At 43.4% G+C, this 27,883-nt stretch overlaps 1 protein-coding gene across 3 annotated transcripts in view; it reads left to right on the top strand.

The window, feature by feature from the left end:
* Positions 1 to 27,883, top strand: part of pappaa (pregnancy-associated plasma protein A, pappalysin 1a) — a 116,298-nt gene that overhangs the window by 20,640 nt on the left and 67,775 nt on the right. For all 3 annotated transcript variants that reach the window (XM_036967897.2, XM_036967895.2, XM_090226888.1), the window contains exons 5-7: positions 315 to 507; positions 816 to 937; positions 12,517 to 13,018. In XM_036967897.2, coding sequence (XP_036823792.1) covers positions 315 to 507; positions 816 to 937; positions 12,517 to 13,018 — 817 coding nt within the window. The remainder of the gene's footprint in view (positions 1 to 314; positions 508 to 815; positions 938 to 12,516; positions 13,019 to 27,883) is intronic.

Here is a 27,883-nt window from a genome sequence, read left to right as displayed (position 1 = left end):
TGACCCTGAGTATGTGTGCCTTGGCAGGTGTGGAATGTAGCAAGGACATTGCATTGGAAAAACACACTCAATATATTCTAATGTATGTTCAGGTCATGGACCTGTAGAGACTTTAAGAATATCTCTTCTCTTAATAACATTGCTACAGACTATGTATATACCAGACTGTATGTATACATGTACATTACTTCTAATGGCTTCCCTAACCTTGCCCTATTGGTTAATTCAACCTTTAACCTTTAACCTTAGTTTACGTGAATACATAATCTACAAACCATCATATTAAACTTTCTGATCTGATCTCTTCCACGTAGATGACGACTGTACGAACTCTTTCACCTCCAATCAAGTTGCCCGGATGCACTGCTACCTGGACCTGATCTACCAGACGTGGCAGCCCGATCCCAAGCCACCCCCTGTGCCCATGGCACCCCAAGTGGTGGAGCAAGAGCATGCCGCCATTACCCTGGAGTGGTTCCCGCCTATTTCCGGCCACTTCTACGACAGGTGAAATTAGCTGGACGAATGGGGCAGGCTGCACAATGGGGATATTTTTGCATTGACCTCCACTCTGCAAAGGACCTGGAGATATTTTGGATAAATGGGTTGACTGTCTGTTTGGATCACATCTAGATTAACACCTCTCTATTTTGACTGTATCTAAGTGAGTAGTACCTGCATGTCTGTATTTAAATGAGGGCCAGTCCAATTGGACTGTATCTGAGTTTGTTTCCATATAAACTGTATCTAAGTAAGTGTGTTTCCATATAAACTGTATCTAAGTTGGTTGGTGTGCCTGTCTGTTGGTTTCCTAGAGAAGTGGGATCAGTGTGTGATAAATGCACAGAGGGCCGGGTACTGATGCAGTACGCATCCAACTCCTCGTCCCCCCGACCCTGCGCCCCCTCTGGACACTGGAGCCCCCGCGAGGCCGAAGGTAAGCAGCCAGGTCACCCGTGATACAAGTCAGTATTCAATGTCCATCCATGTCTGAGGACTTCAGAAGATGACGTTGGAACCGGCCACTAGGGGCAACAGTGAGCGCTGTTACCTTCAAGTAGGTTTTGGTTTTGATAGGGCATTGTGGACAGGGATGACGGATGGGTGTAAGCATATGCCTCTGATTCCAAAGGTTGCCCGTTCAAATCCAGCGATATACATTATTTTGTGTATTTTTGTTTTAAGCCTATCCCAAACCTTAACCCTTACCTTAACCATTCGGAGTTGATGCCTAACCGTAAGAATTTGGATATAATGCCTGAACTTAATCCTAACCTTAAAAATGTGTGGTTAATGCCTTAACTTAACTTTAAACACTTAGAAATTTGACATTTGCAATAACTTCAAAATTTGACGTTTGACAAACATGGATGAATGTCTAATTCTGACATGAGACTGTGAGAGCTGGTAGAAGGTAAGACCACTATATCCTGGGTTATTTATTACCACACATGTCTGTCTGTCTGTTTCTCTGACTGACTGGACAAACTCAGGGCCTACTGTAGCCCACTGGCTCTCATCTCTGTCTCACCCAGGCCAAAACAACTTACCGACCTCATTTACGTCCTCCATTCATCACTAAAACCTCTGTAAACTTCACATCTCTGTGTACTTCTCCTTACTCACTTCATTTACATTTACTCGCCTGGATTCTAACCATCCTACCCCAGAACATACAGCACATACAGTAGCTACTGTGTACCACCCACCCTGCCTTATAAGACATGCCCATCAACCCACCCACCTCCCACACCTCACACACATTGTCAATGTAACCCCACCCTGTCAATAACACACCTGAACTTCTTCCTCCTATGAATCTTCCTTCTGTCAAATCACCCCTCCCCTCATTTCTCTCGCTGATAGTATCTTCCCCACATTATCAAATCTCACTATTCACTCTAAGCCAGTATCTTGCTTTATTTGGCTTCTGAGTCAACTCTCAAACATGCTAATCATATGGTCGCAGAGTCGAGCCCCAAAGATGCAAATTATTCATCTGAGTCACAGCCCTTGACACGAGCTGAGAGATGCAGAGGGAGTGAAAGTTGAGCCTGCATTCATAAGGGAATGGAGATTCCGTATCCCAGAAATCCCAAACGTGGGCTCACAGCGACAGGCATGGTGGGAACTGGGGAGAGCTCTTCTCGGATCATGTATGTAATGTAATTTTCCCCATTTGTTATCAGGGAAATTGAGGACAGCTAATGCTACAATCAGCAGCATTCCCAAAATAGGATGTATTTTTCTCCCCCTCTCTCCCCCAGCTCATGCAGTGGATTTTAGGGAGGTGGAATTTGGCCTTTATAAATAGTCTGCACAGCTGTGTACCTCTGACCGCTAGCTGGTTCTGGCAGCTGCAGTAGTAAGCATTGTTCAGAGTGTGTTTCAGTGTGTATTTCAGTGTGTGTATCTGTGTGTCAGTAAATCTGCCATTATTATCACATACCAAGTCTAGTGGAAGTTAAATTCACAGCTAACAGCTATTACGACTAGAGCAGTACTAGATCAGTCTATTCAATCTAGTCTAGATATAGAGATACAGAGGTCTTAAAACTCTCTCCTAGGTCCTCTGATAAGAAATCAACTGATAAGGAATAAATGACCCCTACTGGTATGTTGATAGAGATGCCACGATGGCAGTTCCCCAAGCTTCAAAGTTATTCCATTGTTATTGTGAACTCATTATAAAATGCTGCAGTCTTTCAGGGTCAGAGCGAGAGACTGTAGAATCCAGTGAGATCTGATCAGCTTGGCAGGTGTCCGACAGCACATGGCTAATAATGAGCCCAGTGACTCATTGGGCTCGGGATCAGACGGGCGCTAGAACGGTGTGTGTGTGTGTGCGTGCTTGTGCGCGCTTGCACACGTTTCTGTGCGTGTGTCTGTTTGCAAAGTCCTTGCTCCACACAGGCTACAGTGTGTGTGAGAGGCATGTCTGGGCTTGTCCGCTGTGCTGTGTATAAACCTCTCTCTGATTTCCCGATTGGGAGCTCTCCATGTTAGCAAGCAGCAGAATTCCACTCCCCTGTTTACACACCGATGCTAGTCCATCACAGGCTCCTAACAGCTGGCTTTGTGTGTGTGGTGTTGTTGTGTGTGTGAGCGCATTGTCTCTGCAGAAGTGACAGCTTATGGCAGTCAAGTAACTGTCACCCACAGACATCCCGACGATGCAAGCAAGCATAATGCCAATACCATTAGTGTGTGTATGTGTGGTTGAAGTATTGGTGTGTGTCAGTGGAGGCTGGTGAGAGGAGCTATTTAAGGATGGGCTAAATAGTAATGTCTGGAATGGAATAAATGGAACGGAGTCAAACATGTGTCTTCCATATGTTTGATGTGTTTTATACCGTTCCATTTATTCCATTCCAGCCATTGCAATGAGCCTGTCTTCCCATAGGTCCTCCAACCAGCCTCCACTGGTGTGTGTGTGTGCGTGTTTGCAAGGGATGGTGGGCATGTCCAGGCATGTGTGTGTGAATGGGCATGTACAGGCGTACATGTGTGCGTTTGTGCGTGTGTGTGTGTGTGTGTAACACGCCTGACACCTGTCAGTCCCGTGGCTTGTGTCCTCACACCACAGGAAACCCTGTCGTGGTCAGAGAGAGAGCTGGAGCACCCCTAGTAAATCTTTACTGCTCTAGACCCACAAGAAATATGGCTGGGGGAAGAGGATGAAAAAATTGAGCGAAGAAACCATGTGGAAACCACCCAAGATACTTAAGTGAATTGCATGTGGTTCATGAGGAGGATTTTGCAGCTGGTTGGAACCAGGAGAATGTGTGTATGTACGTGAAAGACCTGGGATGTGTGTGCACACATGTAAAGTATACAGTGCCTTCAAAAAGTATTCACACCACTTGACTTTTTCCACATTTTATTGTGTTACAGCCTGACTTTAAAATGTATCACTGGCCTACACACAATACCCCATAATGGAATTATGTTTTTAGAAATATTTAGAAATTCATCAAATTTTAAAAGCTGAAATAACTTGAGTTATAAATATTCAAATTCTTTGTTATGACAATCCTAAATATGTTCAGCAGTAAAAATGTGCTTAACAAGTCACATAATAAGTTGCATGGACTCACTCTGTGTACAATAATAGTGTTTAACATGCTTTTTGAATGACTGCCTCATCTTTGTGCCCCACATTATCTGTAATATTCCTCAGTCAAGCAGTACATTTCAAACACAGATTCAATCACAAAGACCAGGGAGATGATCCTCGCCTCGGAAATAAGGGCATCTATTGGGGGATGGCAAAACATTTTTAAAAAGCCGACATTAAATACCCCTTTGAGCATGGTAAAGTTATTATTTACACTTTGGATGGTGGATCAATACACCCAGTCACAACAAAGATACAAGGAAGGAAACTGCTCAGGGATTACACCATGAGGCCAGTGATGACTTTAAATATTAAATTATACTAGAGAGCGTACTTAGATCATGAGCTGCTCTTGACTGTTGGACTTGAATCGTTCAAATCAAATCAAATCCAATGTTATTGGTCACATACACATACGCAATATTTAACAAGTAATATCTATCAATTTCACAACAAATACCTGATACTCACAAATCTAAGTAAAGTAATGGAATTAAAAGTATATAAATATATGGATGGGCAATGTCCTTGCGGAATAGGCTAAGATACAGTAGATAGTATAGAATACAGTATATACATATGAGATGAGTAATACAAGACAGTGACTAGTATTCCATTTATTAAAGTGGCCAATGATTTCAAGTCTGTTTATGTTGGCAGCAGCCTCTCTGTGCTAGTGATGGCTATTTAACAGTCTGATGGCCTTGAGATAAAAGCTGTTTTTCAGATAACACTGTTAAAGGAAGAATATATCCTATTGCTAACAAACAAGACTGAACGACTCAAAATTTCCCCAGTTTATGCTCTCCAAATGGACGTTTGCTGTGAGGGCAGAGATGCACATGCATTGACTTATGTTCGCTATACATGAGGGGGATGCTATTAATGAGGACATATTGTTCTGTCTCACATTTCCCGATCATGAAACGGCACAGGGGATGTTCAGTGTCCTGCGTGCCTATATTGACGAAAAACAGATTCCATGGGATTAAATGGTGGGCTTTTGTACAGTTGGGGCTCAATCTATAGTGGGCAGGCCTCTGCACTCTAGTTATGAATGTGTCTCCCTCTGCCATTATGGACGCATTGTATGATACACGGAGAGCAAGTGGTGGCAAAAGAGCTGAACACAGAACTGAGATATACTGCAGCAGGTAACTTCGATTGTAAACTACATTTAACCACATCCACTGGGCACACACCTGTTTGCAAAACTAGTTGGAGATCAGAGCATTGAGAGAGGAACTGTTGTCATTAACAATGCATGTAAAGAAAAACAGACTTAGTTGACTTTCTTTGTAATGTATTTGGGAAACTGAACGAACTGAACTCAAGCATGCAGGGGAAATACAAAAACATTCCTCAGATGAGTGACCGAATCAGTGAATTCAGAGGAAAGAACTCTTATTGGAGAGAGAGTCTTTCAAAAGCGAACCATGCACCTTTCCCTCGGCTGTGCATGTTTCTAACGAAAACAGCATCAGTAAGTGTCCCACACGAGTGATGACTGCTCACCTCCAACACGTGGAAGAACACTTTGGGACCTACTTCCCAATCCGTTTGACTGTGATCCTGGTCCAGTTGACATTCCAGTAAGTGAAATCGAACAGCTGATTGAGCTGTCATGTGACCGAATGCTGCAGAAAACACGATGGAGGAGTTTTGGTTCCTGACACAAAGGGAATACCATAACTGGGAATTTGGAAATCTCCAACATCCGACTTCATTGCGTTCATGACAACTGGGAACTTGGGAAAAAAAGAGATCAGACTGGGAAAAATTGTATTGAACGGTCATCCAACTCGGGAACTCTGGCCACTTTCTAGAGGTCTGACTTTCCGACCTGAAGATCACTGAAGTCATGATTTGAACTCGTATTTTCTGAGTTCCCAGTTGTCTTGAAAGCACCATAAAACTCATGGTATCCTTCGCCCGCTCACATCTGTGTGAAGCTGGATTCGGTGCTGTCTTAAAGCCAAATATCAAGCCAGGTTGGATGTGACAGCAGAGATGAGGTGCCCACTGTCAACCACGCCCACAGACTTTGAGAACCTCCGACACGACATGCTTCAAGCACACCCATCTCATTAGTGGTGGTGAGATAATATACATTATGTTAAACTAATTTGCTATTGACTGTCATAGCCCCACAGTAAAAGTATGTGATAGTGAGTTGAGAAGACAATCAGAAGTACTGTTAGAATGTTTTTTTAAATTGACTGCCATAGCTCCAAATAATCATTGGCTGTTAATTAGGCCTACATCATTTTTTTTCACATGGTTGGGGTCGCAAAACCTTTAAGATATCAAAATGGGATCGTGGGCCAAAAAGGTTTAGGAACCCCAGCTGTGCAGAAAATAAATATTCCAAAACATGCATCCTGTTTGTAATAAGGCACTAAAGTAAAACTGAAAAAAAAAAAACCTAGTTCAGTCTGTTTTCCAACAGACACTACGAGACAAATTCACCTTTCAGCAGGACAAGAACCTAAAACACAAGGCCAAATATATATTGGAGTTGCTTAGCAAGAGGACATTGAATGTTCCTGAGTGGCCTAGTTGCAGTTTTAACTTAAATTGTCTTGAAAATCTTGAAAATGGCTGTGTAGCAATGATCAACAAACAACTTGAAAGAGCTTGAAGAATAAAAAATATATATGTGCAAATATTATACAATCCATGTGTGCAAAGCTCTTAGAAACTTACCTAGAAAGACTCACAGTTGCAATTGCTGCCAAAGGTGATTCTAACGTGTATTGACCCAGGAGAATGAACACCTATGTAAATGAGATATCTTTGTCATTTTATGAATTTGCTAAAATTTCTTAAAACATGTTTTACTTTGTCATTATGGGGTATAATAAGTCAAGGGTATGAATGGCACTGTGGGTTTGTGTGTGTGTGTGTGTGTGTGTGTGTGTGTGTGTGTGTGTGTGTGTGTGTGTGTGTGTGCGTGTGTGTGTGTGTGTATTTGTGCGTGTATTTGTGTGTGTATTTGTGTGTGTATTTGTTCGTGTATTTGTGCGTGTATTTGTGTGTGTATTTGTGTGTGTATTTGTTCGTGTATTTGTGTGTGTATTTGTGTGTGTATTTGTGTGTGTATTTGTTTGTGTATTTGTGCGTGTATTTGTGTGTGTATTTGTGTGTGTATTTGTGCGTGTATTTGTGTGTGTATTTGTGCGTGTATTTGCGCGTGTATTTGTGCGTGTATTTGTGTGTGTATTTGTGTGTGTATTTGTGCGTGTATTTGTGCGTGTATTTGTGCGTGTATTTGTGTGTGTATTTGTGCGTGTATTTGTGCGTGTATTTGTGTGTGTATTTGTGTGTGTATTTGTGTGTGTATTTGTGTGTGTATTTGTGTGTGTATTTGTGTGTGTATTTGTGTGTGTATTTGTGCGTGTATTTGTGCGTGTATGTGCTGCTGCACTGAGCCGTGCATCGCTAAAGTGTTCCTGTCTGACTCTGGCCCAGATGTCGGGCCATGCTTTCATTAGCATCGCCCTCCTTTGAAGGCGGGGCAGTGTCAAGCCTCGCTGCATTACGTGATACCATGTGTTTGTGTGTGAATATTTGGTGTGTGTGTGCTCTCACTGTCTGTCTGGGAGAACAGGGGTTACATTCATTGGTCTCTGCTCCATTGCTGCCAGGGCTGCACACTGCAGGGACTCAGGGTCACAGAGTTCAGACACAAAGTACCTAAAGAGAAAGAGCAGCTTCCCCTGCTTCATCTCAACTAGCACTTTATGATGGTCATGAGATAATGATTTGTGGATGGAGGGCTATTGGATATGCGCAGCCATGCACGTACTGCACACTCACTTATTCTGGAGAATGTCAATCCTGGAGTGCGCTACCTGATCTTAAGCGATACTGCCTTAAAGTGATACTTTGTGATTTTGGCAACGAGGACATGTATCTACTTCCCCAGAGTCAGATGAACCATTTTTATGTATCTGTGTGTAGTATGAAGGAAGTTATAGGTACAGTAGTTACGCAAGCCAATACTAACTAGCGTTACGGCAACGACTGGAAGTCTATGGGTATCTGCTAGCATGCCAAATACCAAAGTATCCCTTTAAGGTGTTCCAGAGTTGCACTATATAAAAGCATCCGCACACCAGGACAAGTTTATTTATTTTTTTACATTGGGATGTTGAGTGGAGGCCAACGAGGTTTGATCTGGAATAGAAGGAGAGGCACAGTGGATGTGTGCTGAAGGAAATATGTGGAAAGTCCCCAGGCGAGGGAGAAGAGAGGAGCTGGACTGTCAGTGTCACCTCCTCTCCTTTAGACCTTCTGCTTTCCCCATCACTCTCCCTCCCTCACCACGTCCTCCATCCCTCACCAACTGTTTACACTGCAGATATCATATGCAGAGAGATGGAATAAATGACTGACTGACATTTTTTGGCCATCAAGACTATTTCGATGTATTTTTTTGTGTTGTATTTAACCCTTTGTTTAACTACGGAAGTCAGTTAAGAACAAATTCTTCTTTACAATGATGGCCTACACCGGCCAAACCCTAACCAGGACGACGCTGGGCCAATCGCCCTATGGGACACCCGATCCCGGCTGGTTGTGATACAGCCCGGGATCGAACCAGGGTCTGCAGTGATGCCTTAGACCGCTGCGTCACTCGGGAACCCAACACTGGACTAGAGGAAGTTCTTGAAGATTGACTGCTATGCGGGATCGCTTGATTGATTAATTGACACCGTATGGCTGTCAAGGGACAAAATACAAGTGAGCAAGACATATTTCCATTGTGGTTACTCTCATGCCCTCTAATTAGGGGTCATGGTATGAATTGATGTTTGCAAAAATGGGTGGCTGTGGCCATTAAAGTGGAGGACAACGGTTACCTCAGTGCAAGTCAGTCAGTCTGTTGTGTGTGTGCTATCGAGAGTGTGACACACGAAGGAGAGGCAGGCCCTTTTCTTAGAAAGCAGAGTGCGTGCCCGGACATATCCCTCTATGTTTATCCATCCGTATCCCAGTCAATTCCAGTCCCCTTTTCCCAGCGCTCCACGACTCTACACCGTCTGATTCCCACATAATGCCGAAGGGCCCTGGCACACAGACACAGTGCTCCACATTCAACCCTACTGCAATTAAGCTGGAATTCCGCCCAATGTCTCTTTCCCCCTTTCCTACAACGAGAGCTCTCCTAGACAGGCTAATACCCCGGTGGGATTAGCTAATCAAGTGAGAAAGCAAGGCCTCTTATTCAAAGGCCAGGTTTGGATTGTCTGATCACCCTTGGGGCCTTTCAGCAGCCTGGGAGGCAAGGCTAGGTCAAACGCTTCAGAGCTGTTTATATACCAGCGAGTAGATTTAACCTTAATGAAAAATTCAGATGAGAAGTCATTGCAGGTGCTGTTTTAGTTGGATTTGAAAGATCAAATCTGTAATACTTAAAATTACTGTACTGGTAATTCTACATTGTTGAAAAACAGACTTGGGTCTTGCCAAGGATTCATATAATCTTTATACATGTCTATCCTGTCTCATCGTAAATCTCTAACCTCTGGCATCCGTAGCAGGAGTTCCAAAGCAGGAGGACAGCCCACCATAACAGCTGACATTACAACACATTGTCAGTGGCTAAAACTCCTTTCCTCAAAATGTAAATGAAAAACTCACCACAGAATGAGAGAGAGAGAGAGAGAGAGAGAGAGAGAGGGAGAGGGAGAGGGAGAGGGAGAGGGAGAGAGAGAGAGAGAGAGGGGGGCTGGGTACAAACTGTAAGTGCATCTCAGTTCCTCAGTTTCTTTTCTGTCCTTTTTTCAAAGTTACCTCTATTCTGGCCACACAGACACTTACAATACATGTGTTAAGATAATGTGGCCTGGAAACCGAATTCGGTGATCACTTGATTAAACACTGGAATTCTGTGCAGTGCCCAGAAATGAGGTTAGCAAATGGGTTTTGTTGTTTGCCAGTTTGGAAGTGCACAAAAGGAAAACAGGGAGAACACAGTGTCTGCAGCGCTGGCTTCTCAAAGCACTTGATGAATGTTGGTGTACGTCACTCTGGATAATACAAGGTATCTGTGGACTCCAAATATGGCTGGAGGGGCGCTGTTTGGGGTTGTAATGACATATGCTAAAGTGAGAACCCTGTGCAGGGCCCCTCTCAGTAGGAACACACCTCAGTCTGCAGCTAGTCTGCTGCCTCCACTGCTTTACTGGCAATGAACTCAGTCCTCTGTCTGCCGCATATAGTCCATTGCTGAGAAAAGTCAACAGCTCATTCAGCCCTGATACTTCACTGACCTCATCCATGTGTAGTCAGCCAGACCACTGTTCTAAATGCGTTCTTCTACAGACGTGGTATAAATTGTGTCCTATTTCTCCCCAACTTTCAGCACACATCTTCCAACAAACAATAATCAATCAATCAATCAAATGTATTTATAAAGCCCTTTTTACATTAGCCGGTATAACAAAGTGCTGTTCAGAAACCCAGCCTAAAACTTCAAACAGCAAGCAATGCAGATGTAGAAGCACGGTGGCTAGGAAAAACTCCCTAGAAAGGCAGGAACCTAGGAAGAAACCTAGAGAGGAACCAGGCTATGAGGGGTGGCCAGTCCTCTTCTGGCTGTGCCAGGTGTAGATTATAACAGAACATGGCCAAGATGTTCAAATGTTCATAGATGACCAGCAGGTTCATATAATAATAATCACTGTGGTATTCGAGGGTGCAACAGGTCAGCACCTCAGGAGTAAATGTCAGTTGGCTTTTCATAGCCAATCATTCAGAGTTAGAGTCCAAAACAGCAGGTCCGGGACAAGGTAGCACGTCCAGTGAACATGTCAGGGTTCCATAGCCGCAGGCAGAACAGTTGAAACTGGAGCAGCAGCAAGACCAGGTGGATAAATGTCTTCTTCGGGGGATAAATGTCCTCAGATGTAGGATAATCCCGCAGCAACAGGAAATGTGAATTATTAGGTGAATTATAATTCATGGACATGACAACCATTATAAGTATTGTTTAAACTCAAATACACTACAAGTTTGCAACAAAATAGTGATCAAATTAAGCTACTACATCTGTATACTACTTACACACTTTGTTTGTATTGCACCTTTGACACATTTACCTGAATTCCTTACCACCCCACTAAATGTGTCACTACTGAAACATAGTGAAAGAGTTGCGGTTAAGGGAGAAGAATGCATAGTAGTGATCATTTTGATTAACCTTCTATTACACATACACGTAATAAATGTTATTTGCATACCAAATTACCAAAATAGTCCAAACATGATTTTTAACTTGATTTTCAAAATATTTCAATTGAATTTAGAGAAATATAATCTCTGTTGTTCTTTGTAAAATGTTCAGTGTTGATTGTATGAATCGGAAACTTGTTGATTGATTGAATTTATCAAATAGTGCAAATTACTTTGTGCTATATGAATTTAAGATTGTTTTGGATTGAATTAGAACATGTGATGATGGGAATGAATGTCCCAGATTTGGAGACTGACTTGTGGGCGGGACAGCAATTCACACCACTTCTGTAGAATCACCCATATACACATCATAGCACCCTACTAGAGGTTCAGCTACAGCACACTCTATGCTCACATCTATACTCTAGCTCTTCCCTGCCTGCAAACACATTCAAACAATCACACATGATGCTCACATCTATACTCTAGCTCTTCCCTGCCTGCAAACACATTCAAACAATCACACTCTATGCTCACATCTACACTCTAGCTCTTCCCTGCCTGCAAACACATTCAAACAATCACACTCTATGCTCACATCTACACTCTAGCTCTTCCCTGCCTGCAAACACATTCAAACAATCACACATGATGCTCACATCTATACTCTAGCTCTTCCCTGCCTGCAAACACATTCAAACAATCACACTCTATGCTCACATCTATACTCTAGCTCTTCCCTGCCTGCAAACACATTCAAACAATCACACTCTATGCTCACATCTATACTCTAGCTCTTCCCTGCCTGCAAACGCATTCAAACAATCACACTCTATGCTCACATCTATACTCTAGCTCTTCCCTATCTACAATCACACATGATGCTCATGTTTGCAAATGCAATGACTTAACCTTTGTTTTCTGGTGTATTTATTTTTGTCGTATGTGTTTGTTGTGTCTTTTGCTTGTGTATTGCTTTTATAGTTGGCTGGCTGTACCATCTATGTTCCCTCCTCAACAGGATACTACCTATCTGTACTGCCTATCATCTAAAGCTGTGACACACCATCGCCCAATAACTGCCAGATCCCTACATTTGTTTTGTTGAATTGTTTATTTTGTTTTTTAAAGAAAATGAAAAGTGCTATATCAAATAAATACATGTATTATTATAAGTTATGTCTGATCTGCTGGGTCCCTGTCCTTTTGACCCCTAGGACCTCCAGACGTGGAGCAGGCATGTGATCCCAGCGTGCGTACCTGGAGCCCTAACGCCGGCATCGAGCAGTGGGTTGTGGGGCTGTCTGAGTGCCCCCTGCAGGGTTGCATGCTCCAGCTGGAGTTCCCCCACCCACTAGTACCCGACTCCCTCACCGTGTGGGTCACCTTCTTCAGCCCCGAGGAGATGGCCCTTCCTGCCATCCACAACATCCTGCTCCTGACCGTCAGTGGAAACAACCTCTCGTTGGGTCCTAGTAACGTGTTCTGTGATGCGCCGCTGACGCTGAAGCTGGACGTGGAGGAGGAGGTGTACGGCGTGCAGTTCTTCACCATGGAGCAGCATCTGGAGATTGATGCCACCCTACTGGCATCCAAGCCCGACTGCCCGCTGTGCCGCCACTGCAAGCCGCTCCGCCACCGACTGCTGCGTCAGCCGCCATTCTCCCATTCCCCCCATGGCGTGCTGTTGAACAACCCTGCCAGGCGATACACTGACAGGTGAGAGACTAGGGTGGTTGGCTGTTTACTGTCAGTTACACGTGGCTTTGAATGTGTTGACTGTGTGGGTTGTACTGTATAGGCCTGGTGTAGGTTAATGATACCTCAGGATTGCTGCGTTCTCTACTTAATAGGTGAGAAATTGTGTAGTAAGCTTTATCTTGTCACACAGCCAATTAATCTGATCCCGAGCCCAATCTCCTCATTGACCCTGTGTTGGGGGAAAACACTCTTATTTTTGCACTAAGTTGTTCTTGGTCAGGGGGTGAACGGAGCCAAATGTAATATGCTGAGGAAAGCACTGCAGCTGCAGGCTGATTTAAGCCTGGGCCTGCAAGCCTGCCTGCCTGTGTCCAGAAGGGCAGCTGATGTGGTCTTCCTGGCCCAGCCTCTGTCTACCCCAGCCAGGCACCATGGATCTGGGCTGTGGGCTCTGTATATCTCCCCTCTAGAATGGGCCTAAGCCTACCTCCCGCTCTCTGGCCAGCCCAGGCCTGGGCGGAGTGATATTTTTGCTTAATTTTGTTTTGGGGTCGGAAGAAATTACTTTTAAAATCCCAAATAAAAAACCTCTATGAAAATGTCTCCTATAAATATAAGTGTCATGATGTTTCAATGTGTTCTTTTGGAAGACCCTCAGGCATATTAGTGGGCCATCACCAGTTTGGTGGTTTCAAATCCACTGCCCAGCATCCATTTCTCAAGTCAAAGGTCATTCATTGATAGCCTCATTAGTTTTGTTCCAAGTTCCATGGAGTTGCTGGGGAAAACAAATGTCTTGTTGATGGCATTATCTGTGCACAGTTGAGTTTTGTGCTTTGCTTTCATGGAATGTGGTGACTAGATAAAGGTAGAACTCTCTGTGGCATTGTCATGTGTTGTGCCATTTCACTTTCATGCTGTCAGCGTGGTTCACATGAGAAGGAAAATGGGTGAAAAGACACGATAGGTGAGTATGCCTGTTATGCAAGATAAAGAGGGTGTTAATGCACTAGGCCTATATGATCAGGAATATTTTAGTAAGATAAGATAATTTTAACATTAAATCGGTCTTCTCTTGAGATTAAAGTTATGTTTACAGTTTTACTGTAAGATTTTAATTGCCACAATGATATTTGTTTGTCAAATTATGCATTTTATTAGCTCTGCTGCGGTGGACAATTAGGGTAAGGAAACCAATGTGTCATTTTGTAATTTGGGTGAACTATCCCTTTAAAGGTTTGGCCTGTTAATCAATCACTGTGGGTGGAATTGTCAGGGGAGGGGGCAGGATGTTTGTGGGTCACAGAGTTATTAGGGTTTCAGACCTGTCAATCAATCACAGTGGGTGGGACTTTGAGATAAGGAGGTAGATTAGTGATCTAGTTAGACACTAGTCAAGTCTACTCTTTCAATTTAATTTATTGTGGCAAAAACAAAATCTAGTGTACCTAAGAAAAAAGGTTGTGTTCTGTCAAGTAAATATGGATTCCCTGTTGAGAAACGATATCAATTTGCACAAAAATGTTTTTTTTTTATGTTCAGGGGGAGGACCCCCAGATCACCACTTTAGTTTAAGAATGTGAAATGTCAGAATAATAGTAGAGAGAATCATTTATTTCCGCTTTTATTTCTTTCATCACATTCCTAGTGGGTCAGAACTTTGCATGCACTCAATTAGTATTTGGTAGCATTGACTTTAAATTGTTTAACCTCTCTGGGATAGGTGGGACGCAATCGTCCCTCCTGGCCAATAGCCAGGGAAAATGCAGAGCGCCAAATTCAAATAAAATACTATAGAAATCTAACTTTCATTAAAGTTACACTCGTTGTGAATCCAGCCAACATGTTAGATTTCAAAAAGGCTTTTTGGCAAAAGCATAAGATGCTATTATCTGATGATAGCACAACAGTTAACAAAGAGAGTAGCATATTTCAACCCTGCAGGCACTACACAAAACGCAGAAATAAAAATATAATTCATGCCTTTACCTTTGACGAACTTATTTTGTTGGCACTCCAATATGTCCCATAAACATCACAAATGGTCCTTTTGTTCGATTAATTCCGTCAATATATATCCAAAATGTCAATTTTTTTGACGAGTTTGATCCAGACAAAACACAGCTTCCAACTTGCGCAACGTCCCTACAAAATATCTCAAAAGTTACCTGTAAACTTTGCCAAAACATTTCAAACTACTTTTATAATACAACTTTAGATATTTTTTAAACGTTAATATTCGATCAAATTGAAGACGGGATGATCTGTGTTCAATACAAAAAGAAAACAAACTGACGCTACTTTTCTGGTCCTGCGCCTCTCTCAAACAGTCCACTTCAAGTGACTCTTATTCAAGATGACCGTACTTCTTCATTACACAAAGGAAAAACCTCAACCAAATTCTAAAGACTGGTGACATCCAGTGGAAGCGGTAGGAACTGCAAACAAGTCCCTTGGAAATCTGGTTTCCCAATTGAAAACCCATTGAAAAGACAACAACCTCAAAAATAAATCTGAATGGTTTGTCCTTGAGGTTTTGCCTGCTACATAAGTTTTGTTATACTCACAGACATGATTCAAACATCCAAATCTACTAATTATATGCATATCTTATATTCTGGGGATGAGTAGCAGGCAGTTGAATTTGGTAATGCTATTTATCCAAAAGTGAAAATGCTGCCTCCTATCCCGAAGAAGTTTTAACTTGGGTCAAACTTTTTGGTCAGCCTTCCAAAAGCTTCCCACAATAAATTGGGTGAATTTTGACCCATTCCTCCTGACAGAGCTGGCATAACGGAGTCAGGTTTCTAGGGCAGGCGTTCCGCTAGCGGAACCCCTCGACAGCGCACGAAATTCAAAAATATTTTTGGGAAATATGTAACTTTCACACATTAACAAGTACAATACAGCAAATAAAAGATACACATCTTGTTAATCTACCCATCGTGTCCAATTTCAAAAATGCTTTACAGTGAAAGCACAACATATGATTATGTTAGGTCATAGCCAAGTCAAAAAAAACACAGCCATTTTTCCAGCCACAGATAAGAGTCACAAAAAGCAGAAATATAGATAAAATGAATCACTAACCTTTGATGATCTTCATCAGATGACACTTATAGGACATCATGTTACACAATACATGTATATTTTGTTCGATAATGTGCGTATTTATATCCAAAAATCTCAGTTTACATTGGCGCATTATGTTCAGTAATGTTTTGATTCCAAAACATCCGGTGATTTTGCAGAAATTCTCATAATAAACATTGATAAAAGATACAAGTGTTATTCACAGAATTAAAGATAGAATTCTCCTTAATGCAACCGCTGTGTCAGATTTTTTTAAAACTTCTGAGAACGGCGCTAAGAGCCCAATCCAGCCAGAGAAATATCTGCCATTTTGGAGTCAACAGAAGTTAGAAATAACACTATAAATATTCACTTACCTTTGATGATCTTCATCAGAAGGCACTCCCAGGAATCCCAATTCGACAATAAATGACTGATTTGTTCCATACAGTTCCATAAAGTCCATCATTTATGTCCAAATAGCCACTTGTTGTTTGTGTGTTCAGCCCAGTAATCCATCTTCATGAGACGCGAGCACTTCGTCCAGACAAAAACTCAAAAAGTTCCGTTACAGGTCGGAGAAACAAGTCAAACGATATATGGAATCAATCTTTAGGATGTTTTTAACATAAAACATCAATAATGTTCCAACCAAAGAATTCTTATGTCTGAAGAAAAGCAATGGAACGAGAGCTAACTGTTGGGAGCGCGCGTCACGAGCCTGAGACACTCTGCCAGACCACTGACTCAAACAGGTCTCATGAGCCCCTCCTTTATAGCAAAAGCCTGAAACAAGTTTCTAAAGACGGTTGACATCTAGTGGAAGACGTAGGAAGTGCAACTTGACTCCATAGACATTGTGTATTCGGTAGGCCAAGCTTTGAAAAATGACAAACCTCAGATTTCCCACTTCCTGGTTGGATTTTTCTCAGGTTTTCTCCTGCCATATGAGTTCTGTTATACTCACAGACATCATTCAAACAGTTTTAGAAACTTCAGAGTGTTTTCTATCCAATACTAATAATAATATGCATATATTAGCATCTGGGACAGAGTAGGAGGCAGTACACTCTGGGCACACTATTCATCCAAAAGTGAAAATGCTGCCCCTATCCCAAAAGAGTTTTAAATGTAAGTTGTATGTAAACTTCCGACTTCAACTGTATATAGCCAAGTTATCGCTACTTGTTGTGTATTTATTATTTTATTATAACGTGTTATTACTTTTCTATTATTTGTTTATTTTATTTTATCTCTATATTGTTGGGAAGGACCCGTAAGTAATAATTTCACTGTTAGTTTACACCTGTTGTTTAGAAAGCATGTAACAAATAAAATGTGATTTGAAGTGGAAGGTTGGATTGGTCAGGGGTAGTTAGGGACTGGATGTTAAAAAAAGTTGTCATCATTATATATATATAGTATATATATAATCATTACAGAACTTTCAAGGAGTAGGGTATTTGATGCAAGGGTATTTGATGAAGCATATAAGAATACTTTTCCATTTGATAAAATTAGCCTACATTATCACGATCTCTTGCTCGCTCGAGAAAAGTAATTTGTGACTGGCTTGCAAATGAAATCCCCTGCATCATTTTCTAAATGATTTTCATTAGTCTACCGATTTGACAATGTAAATAGACAATTTTTCGGGAATATGCCGTTATTCCCCTTTAATTCTCTGCTACTCCCAAAATGTTTCAGGGATATCAAATGATCATGTTGTGTGCATTTCATCAAATGCTCGTGTTTGATCCGGACTGAGTTCAAACCTGCAGCAAACCGCACAATGGTACAAATTGATGACGGGCAACATCAGGCACACATCAGGATATAATAAACACTCATTGTAAAACACTGTGAAATATTGAAATTAATCGATTGTAAATTAACAAATACAAAAGCTTCCACGGACTGAAAAAAAAAGCATGACCTTCCCCCCCAATTCCTCCATGTACCCCATTCTGTACATTTCAAAAGGTCCCTTAGGGGTTGTCTGAGAAAAGGGAGGAGGGTTAGGGGGATGACCCTAGTCTTCTGAGACCCCCCTGGCCCATGGGCTAATCCTCTCCCTGACCTGGTTCCTATGGCCTGTCAGGGCTTCAAAGCCCACCTCAGCTCTGACGTGACGGGACCCGCCAGCCCGGAAGGAAGAGGACAGCTGCCCCCTACGGCCCCTTTTCACTGGGAACCCTGCCCCCATTCTGCCCTTCTCCTTCCCTCCTATATCCCCCTATGTTCTCCTATGGTCTTACCCCTGTGGCCCCATGGCCCTGCTCCTCTCCTGTCAAGTCCACTGTTGCTCTAGCCCTGAGAAGACATGCCCCTTCAGATCTTTTCAGAGAGCTCTGTTGTTTTCCCAGCTCTGACTGCCTAACTAGGAGGTTTTTGTTTTCTTTTTGCCAGTAAAACAGATTAGGGATGTATAATACACTTCTTTAGGTATTTGTGAGAAATAGCTTTGTTATCCAACATTACTTGTTTTAGATCACCTCCGTGTGCAGATTGTTTTGGGGGAGGTTTTTTGTTTTGTTTGTGAGTTCGGGTTCACAGATATGTGCAAAAATGTTGTTTTTTAAGAGTATAATACTATGAATGGTTTTGAAGCCTCGTGTTTTGCAATACTAATGTGTACTGCAAAGAAAACATACAACACCCTCTTCTCTCCCCCTTCCTCTTCACCTCTCTTCCTACTCCTCTCCCCATAACACACACTCCATCTCCATTGCCCCCTCCACTCCAACAAAGTCCCACAGTGCCCTGCGCTCCCTCTGACATCCCTTGCCTGCTCTCTCTCCATAAGAGCCGCATTAGCACTGAGCCTTGCATAAGCTCTCTAATATGAACCATATTGGTGAGTGGCAGACAGAGGTAGTGGAGGAGGCAGCAGCGGGTCCCTGGATGTCTGGTCGTCTCACCTCTTGCTCTGCCTCTCTCTCTCTCCTTAGAACCCTTTTTCAGAATTACGACCTGATTTCCCTGGGATAAAATTGGGCAAGATCCAAAAAAGTGGATTTTGGGGGATTGTTAAGGTGGAATGTTCAGGAGGGGGTTGTGTTTCTCTGTGGGAGGCTGTGGAGGTGATTCTGGGTTTATTATAATTTTTCTCCCTCTGCCAAAAATGGCCGCTGACCAATTTTACTGTGAAGCACTAAATTGAAGTTCAAAGGTCCATACTGGGGGTGCAGATTCCTCATAGGATTCCACAGGTTGTTATGATAAAGAGGTTCTCTGTAGAGTTCCCACAGTGGAGCTCCACAGATATCTGCGGTCTCGAGCCAGACGATGTAACTCTCCAGTGAAAATCTCACCTTTAAAAGTTCATCTTCTGTTAACTTGTACCCAAATAATGTTGTTGACGTGAATTGTACTCATATTTGAAACCAAAGCTGAAAGCATCATTTGGAGGGGGAAAAACACTTTAAATAACCCATCTCAAACATAAAACGCTTGAAATTTGCTTGGATAATGACATTGTTATCTTTGGCCGAGACAGGCCTGTATGTGATTGGTCCAGCAGCCTTTTCTTTTTTGCCAAATTCTCCGGTGGGATAAGGATCCTTCTCGAGACTAGGGGAGACACGAGTTTACAGCACACAAGCAAGCTAGCTCACAAGGCAAGCAAACCACTGCTGGCGTTTAAAAAAAGGACAAAACCTATGTAACAACTATCTCGCCAGTCACTTCTACACTTACTGGCCAGTTGTTGTTTATTTTAAAACATTTTTAATCCCATTTTCTCCCCAATTTCGTAATATCCAATTGGTGGTTACAGCCTTGTCCCGTATGGGCTCAGGAGAGGCGAAGGTCGAGAGCGATGCATCCCCTGAAACACAACCCTGCCAAGCCGCACTGCTTCTTGACACACTGCTCGCTTAACCTGGAAGCCAGCCACAACAATGTGTCAGAGGAAACACCGTCCAACTGGCGACCATGCCAGCGACCATGCCAGCCCACCAAAGGAATCGCTAGAGCGAAATGGGACAAGGACATCCCGGTCGGCCAAACCCTCCCCTAACCCAGACGATGCTGGGCCAATTGTGCACCACCTCATGTGTCTGAATGTGGCCAGCTAAGGTGGCTGCGACACAGGATCGAACCCGGATCTGTAGTGACACCTCTAGCACTGCTACACAGTGCCTTAGACTGCTGCGCCACTCGGGAGACCCTTACCGGACAGTTTAACAGGTACACCCATCTAGTACAGAGTCAGCCCCCTCTTTCCTTCCAGAACAGCCTGAATTATTCCGGGAATGGATTCTACAAGGTGTCTGAAACGTTTGTTGTGCAATCTGTATCAAGGGACCTAACGTGTGTCATGAAAACTTTCCCCACACCAGTACATCACCACCACCAGCCTGTACCAGGCAGGATGGGTGCATGGACTCCTGACTCTGTCATAAGCATGACGCAACATGAACCGGGATTCGTCGGACCAGGTGATGTCTTCCCACTCCTCAATTGTCCAGTGTTGGTGATCGTGTGCCCACTGGAGTAGTTTCTTCTGTCGTTCTGCACACCACTGTTGTCCTGCGCCGTTATTTATCTGTTTGTGGCCAGCCAGTTAGCTTGCATGATTCTTGCCATTCTCCTTCGACCTCTGTCATCAACGAGCTGTTTTCACCCACAGGACTGCCGCTGACTGGATGTTTTTTTGTTGTTGCAGCATTCTCGGTAAACCCTAGACACTGTCATACGTGAAAAGCACAGGATGGCGGCCACGCCTGAGATACTGGATCCGGCACGCCTGGCACGATGATCATACCGTGATCGATTAGTCTTTCGCCCCTATACCCAGGTCGGACGACCGATTTGCACGTCAGGACCGCTACGGACCCAGGTCGGACCTCTCAAAGTTCCTTAGGTCACTCGTTTAGCCCATTCTAATGTTCAATCGAACAGTAACTGAATGCCTTGATGCCTGTCTGCCTTATGTAGCCATCCATTTTTGTGAACGGGGTGTTGTTCCTAATAAACTGGTATTTCAAATGATGTGGTTTGTAAAAGTTGGCTTGCCGGCTGTTTAGAAACAGTTAGCTAACGCTAGTATGCTAAAGTTAGTTAGAATGCTAACGTTAGCTAGCATGCTAACATTAGCAAACATTAGCTAGCTGGCTAGCCAATAAAAAAACAAGTCAAAGCAGATCCTCCACACAACAACCATCTCACCATTCCCTTTTATTTTAAATCTTGTGGTTTGTAACAAAAAGTTTTATGTCAAGAGGAAACCTAGCTAGCTGTTGTTGACTGATATATGTAGCAGTAGTAACTAGCTATCTATGTTCACGACTAGCTTGTGAGATAGCTACTGTAACAACATAAATATCAGGAATATAGTGACAAATCAAAGGACAAATAATCAGCCTGCATTTATGGCTGTTATAGTAAAGTGACCTAGTTCCATCATTCATTTCCAAATCCTGAATCCAATCCATCCATCCAATTTGACTTGGTGCAGCCTGGCTCTGTCAGTCTGCCTCAGTGCCCCCACATGGGATCTATTTTGAATATCCAAGTGTTTGCACGTCTCATTGTCTGAGCTGTCAAATTATTATATATATTTTTTTACCAGTATATGCCCAAACCACTCTGTTGTTTCCTAACAGGCCAAGCAGGGGCACAGAGAAAAACTGCTTTTAACATCTATTTAATTCATATTGTAATTAATTTGAGGTAATATTTAATAAAAAATCTGGAACACTGGACATAGAATTATATAGCTTATGTCAAATACTTTCAAATACTTGAGCAGCAACCTCAAACGTATCTGACCTAGGTCTGCCTCTAAGAACATGTATAGGGGAGTTAAAAAATAAAATGACTTATCACTTTTTGTTTGACATCAATGGTTTCCATTGTTATTATTACCATTACTTATACTGTCTTTGCTGATATTCCTACTTTGGCACTGTCCGTATGTTAGGTTTACTCTTCACTGTCTGATTTGGCCCCACTCAACAGTGAGTCATTAACGCTAGGCTAGGCCAGTGGAGCTCGCTAAATGACATGTCATCTGAACCATGGGAGTGATGGTGTCATCAATGTGAGACAAACTGTTGGTTGACTGTGTGCCTACTGTGCAGCTTGCTGAATTAAGGTAATGGAGTTATGTCTTAATTCTTATAATATAATATCGCAGAAAATATTTTGGACTCTCTAATTCAAGAGAAGAGATAGAAGTAGCACTGCCACCAAATCCTTGTGACTCTGAGGCTGTGCTATAGTCATTTTATATTGTAGAGTAAATTGCATGACATTGAGTTGGGCTCAGGGTTTCCCCAAACTCGGTCCTGGTTTTTGACCTAGCACTTCACAGCTGATTCAAATAACCAACTCATCATCAGCTGTGTAGTGCTAGGACATAAACCAAAAAACGTGCATCCAGGCGGGTGAAGAGGGGGGAGGGGGGGGGGGGATTCTGTTCCATTCATAAGAACTAGTGCAATAATATTTAATAGGCTGTCACCTTAACAAAAGGTATGCTGCTTTATATATTGTTCTTCAAAGGATTCATTGAAGCATTTCTTCAACATCTTAGATTTATCTGGCCTCTTATCTGGCCTCTCATCTAGTCTCGCATTAACAGCTGCTAACCATGTGTATGTGACAAATAACATTTGATTTGATTTAGTCACCTGGAATGTATTTCAATGAAAAGGTGTGCCTTGTTAAAAGTTAATGTGTGGAATTTATTTTCTTCTTAATGCGTTTGAGCCAATCAGTTGTGTTGTGACAAGGTAGGGGTGGTATACAGAAGATATCCCTATTTGGTAAAAAAACAATTCCATATTATGGCAAGAACAGCTCAAATAAGCAAAGAGAAATGACAGTCCATCATTACTTTAAGACATGAAGGTCAGTCAATACGGAACAGTTTAAGAACTTTGAAAGTTTCTTGAAGTGCCGTCACAAAAACCATCAAGCGCGAAGATGAAACTGGTTCTCATGAGGACCGCCACAGGAAAGGAAGAGCCAGAGTTACCTCTGCTGGAGAGGATAAGTTCATTATAGTTACCAACCTCAGAAATTGCAGCCCAAATAAATGCTTCACAGAGTTCAAGTAACAGACACATCTCAAAATCAACTGTTCAGAGGAGATGATGTGAATCAGGCCTTCATGGTCGAATTGCTGCAAAGAAACCACTACTAAAGGACACCAATAAGAAGAAGAGACATGTTTGGGCCAAGAAACATGAGCAATGGACATTAGACTGTTGTAAATCTGTCCTTTTGTCTGATGAGTCCAAATTTGCGATTTTTGGTTCCAACCGCCATGTCTTTGTGAGATGCAGACTAGGATGATCTCCGCATGTGTGGTTCCCAACATGAACCATGGAGGAGGAGGTGTGATGATGCTTTGCTGGTGACACTGTCTGTAATTTATTTAGAATTCAAGGCACACTTAACCAGCATGGCTACCACAACATTCTGCAGCGATACGCAGACTGAAGGAAAAGCAGATCAGCATATGTGGGAACTACTTCAAGACGGTTGGAAAAGCATTCCAGGTGAAGTTGGTTGAGAGAATGCCAAGATTGTGCAAAAGTGTCATCAAGGCAAAAAAAGGAAGAATCTCTCTTTGAAGAATCTCATATAAAATCTATTTTGATTTGTTTAACACTTTTTGGCAACTACATGATTCCATATATGTGTTATTTCAAAGTTGTGATGTCTTCACTATTATTCTACATTGTAGAAAATTGTGAAAATTAAGAAAACCTGACTAGTGCTGTACATATATGCACACACACATGCCTAAGTTGCTCCCCGTCAAGATATCAGTGACAGATAGCCTTAGTGACATCAGAGTTTCCCATTGAACCTCTCTCCCCTCTGTGTCTTGACAAAGGTGCTTTTCTTATGTAGACCCACGCCGGAGCATATTTCACATGCCAGTTATTGTCCCTGGTGGCCCCCGGTGTCCCCCGTATCTGTACAGCCTCTCTTGACACTATTTGAAAAATCTGTTTTTCTTTTCCTTTTCCCTCCTTTTTTCTATTCTCTACTGCATCCCAACATTATTTCTCGCCCTCCTCCTTCTCTTTCTTTCCCCTCCAAGACTGGGGAGTGTTTGGAGATGGGAGGCCGAGAGTGGTTGTTGATCTTGGCAGACGACGTGAAGGAAGCCTCATGTGAACTTTTGCTCTGGTATAAGCCGCATAGTTAAATATCATCAGAAGTTTGTGACGTAGCTCTCCTTGCAGCAAGAATAAGTTGTCTGCCTTTCTCTCTCTCTCTTGCTCTGTCATTCTCTCTCTCCCTCTCTCTTGCTCTGTCTTTCTCTCTCTGCCTTTCTCTTGCTCTGTCATTCTCTCTCTCCCTCTCTCTTGCTCTGTCATTCTCTCTCTGCCTCTCTCTTGCTCTGTCATTCTCTCTCTCCCTCTCTCTTGCTCTGTCATTCTCTCTCTCCCTCTCTCTTGCTCTGTCATTCTCTCTCTCCCTCTCTCTTGCTCTGTCATTCTCTCTCTGCCTCTCTCTTGCTATGTCATTCTCTCTCTGACTCTCTCTTGCTCTGTCATTCTCTCTGCCTCTCTCTTGCTCTGTCATTCTCTCTCCCTCTCTCTTGCTCTGTCATTCTCTCTCTGCCTCTCTCTTGCTCTGTCATTCTCTCTCTCCCTCTCTTGCTATGTCATTCTCTCTCTGCCTCTCTCTTGCTCTGTCATTCTCTCTCCCTCTCTTGCTATGTCATTCTCTCTCTCCCTCTCTCTTGCTCTGACGTTCTCTCTCTCCCTCTCTCTTGCTCTGTCGTTCTCTCTCTCTGCCTCCCAGCCATCCTTCACGCCGTTCCAGCCGCTTGCCTCCACTCGCACGGGTCACGTCCCTCCGTCAGGCCTGGCGAGAAATCTCAGTGTGTGTGTGTGTGTGTCTCCCCCTTGTCCCGTACGGGGCCTGGCTCGGCCTACCGCCCTTGGTGTTCTTCTCGTGACAGAATCGGACGAGGAGGAGGGGGAGAGAGGGAGTCGAGGTCCATGTTGGCGGCATCACTCTGGGCGTCACTCCCTCTGCTCACTCGTGTTTCCTCCAGGCTCATGTCTCCTACAGCTTTTCTTTTCCAGAGGCTTGACTAATTCAATTAAGACTAAGGGATATTTGAGAAAGTCGCCTCGGAGCGTGCCAAAACTGGGGAACACTGTAAAACTGAGCAGTGGGTCAGGTCAAACATCCCATTTGATTGTTGTTAATGATACAATCAAACCCCCACCCAGATCCTCAATATCCTCCTGACTGTTCTGTACTGGAGAACATGGAAACTGCCTGGGTTGTACCTTCCTTTATGTGTGTGTGTGTGTTTGCGTGCGTGTGTTTTCATTGTATCTGGGGCAGGACAGCCAAATGGAACCCCATGTTCTCTCTTGCCTGCTGTGAGGGAACAGGAGAGTGACTGGGGTCTTTCTAACTCCCAACTGAGCTAAACGACTACCGCCCCGTAGCACTCACTTCCGTCATCATGAAGTGCTTTGAGAGACTAGTCAAGGACCATATCACCTCCACCCTACCTGACACCCTAGACCCACTCCAATTTGCTTACCGCCCAAATAGGTCCACAGACGATGCAATCTCAACCACACTGCACACTGCCCTAACCCATCTGGACAAGAGGAATACCTATGTGAGAATGCTGTTCATCGACTACAGCTCGGCATTTAACACCATAATGCCCACCAAGCTCGTCATCAAGCTCGAGACCCTGGGTCTCGACCCCGCCCTGTGCAACTGGGTACTGGACTTCCTGACGGGCCGCCCCCAGGTGGTGAGGGTAGGCAACAACATCTCCACCCCGCTGATCCTCAACACTGGGGCCCCACAAGGGTGCGTTCTGAGCCCTCTCCTGTACTCCCTGTTCACCCACGACTGCGTGGCCACGCACGCCTCCAACTCAATCATCAAGTTTGCGGACGACACAACAGTGGTAGGCTTGATTACCAACAACGACGAGACGGCCTACAGGGAGGAGGTGAGGGCCCTCGGAGTGTGGTGTCAGGAAAATAACCTCACACTCAACGTCAACAAAACTAAGGAGATGATTGTGGACTTCAGGAAACAGCAGAGGGAACACCCACCTATCCACATCGATGGAACAGTAGTGGAGAGGGTAGTAAGTTTTAAGTTCCTCGGCGTACACATCACAGACAAACTGAATTGGTCCACCCACACAGCCATCATCGTGAGGAAGGCGCAGCAGCGCCTCTTCAACCTCAGGAGGCTGAATAAATTCGGCTTGTCACCAAAACCACTCACAAACTTCTACAGATGCACAATCGAGAGCATCCTGTCGGGCTGTATCACCGCCTGGTACGGCAACTGCTCCACCCACAACCGCAAGGCTCTCCAGAGGGTAGTGAGGTCTGCACAACGCATCACCGGGGGCAAACTACCTGCCCTCCAGGACACCTACACCACCCGATGTCACAGGAAGGCCATAAAGATCATCAAGGACAACAACCACCCGAGCCACTGCCTGTTCACCCCGCTATCATCCAGAAGGCGAGGTCAGTACAGGTGCATCAAAGCTGGGACCGAGAGACTGAAAAACAGCTTCTATCTCAAGGCCATCAGACTTTTAAACAGCCACCACTAACATTGAGTGGCTGCTGCCAACACACTGACTCAACTCCAGCCACTTTAATAATGGGAATTGATGGGAAATTATGTAAAATATATCACTAGCCACTTTAAACAATGCTACCTAATATAACGTTTACATACCCTACATTATTCATCTCATATGTATATGTATATACTGTACTCTATATCATCTACTGCATCTTTATGTAATACATGTATCACTAGCCACTTTAACTATGCCACTTTGTTTACATACTCATCTCATTTGTATATACTGCACTCAATACCATCTACTGTATCTTGCCTATGCCGCTCTGTACCATCACTCATTCATATATCTTTATGTACATATTCTTTATCCCCTTACACTTGTGTCTATAAGGTAGTAGTTTTGGAATTGTTAGCTAGATTACTTGTTGGTTATTACTGCATTGTCGGAACTAGAAGCACAAGCATTTCGCTACACTCGCATTAACATCTGCTAATGTGTATGTGACAAATAAAATTTGATCTGATTTGATTTTATTTTATTTGGGATGAAAAGGCATGGACATTTCATACTCAAAACCACCAAGGTAAAAAAGGCTTTCCTGCAGTAAATTTTTTGACACATTTCGAAAGGTGTGCTGTGCTGGTGTGCTCGGGGCTGAGCTGTGTATGGGTGTGTGTGCTTGCCTGCATGCACGTGTATGTCTGAGTGTGTATTTGTCTTCATTGTACTTTCTTTCGGTGTGTGTGTGTGCATGCACGTGTGTGTCTGTGTCTGCACTGGTGCCTGCAATGAACCTCAATCTCTGTGTGCATGTGCTTCACTCCAAGCCTGTGTTTTATTGGATGTGAGAAGCCCCGTTCCCAGCTGTGTGCCTGGTCAGAACAGAGCTAAATCGATGCAGAAAAAGGCAGCCCAGGCCATATTCATGTTAAGGGTTCATTTTAATGATTTGTTTGGTCACTTATTAAATGTTACTACTTCCCTGGCCATTAGGGCGGGCACCTCCTAAATCTGCTGATGGCGACTGGAAGAGAAGGGGAAAGAGAGAGGAAGGGGAAAGAGAGAGGAAGGGGAAAGCCCTGGCCTCATGTGAACCAATGTGTAAGCGTGATGGTTGACACTGCCTCTGTAGCGGCTCTGTAACACAGGGCTAAATTCTCTCTCTCTCTCTCTCTCGCTCTCTCTCTCTCTGTTTCTGTGTGTGTCAAATCCAAATCGTATTGGCACATGCACGTGTTTAGCAGATGTTA

This window comes from Oncorhynchus mykiss, chromosome 29 (genome assembly GCF_057628025.1).
Source record: "Oncorhynchus mykiss isolate SJ-2025 chromosome 29, ASM5762802v1, whole genome shotgun sequence".
NCBI lineage: Eukaryota > Metazoa > Chordata > Actinopteri > Salmoniformes > Salmonidae > Oncorhynchus > Oncorhynchus mykiss.
This window is presented reverse-complemented; position numbering and strand designations above follow the sequence as displayed.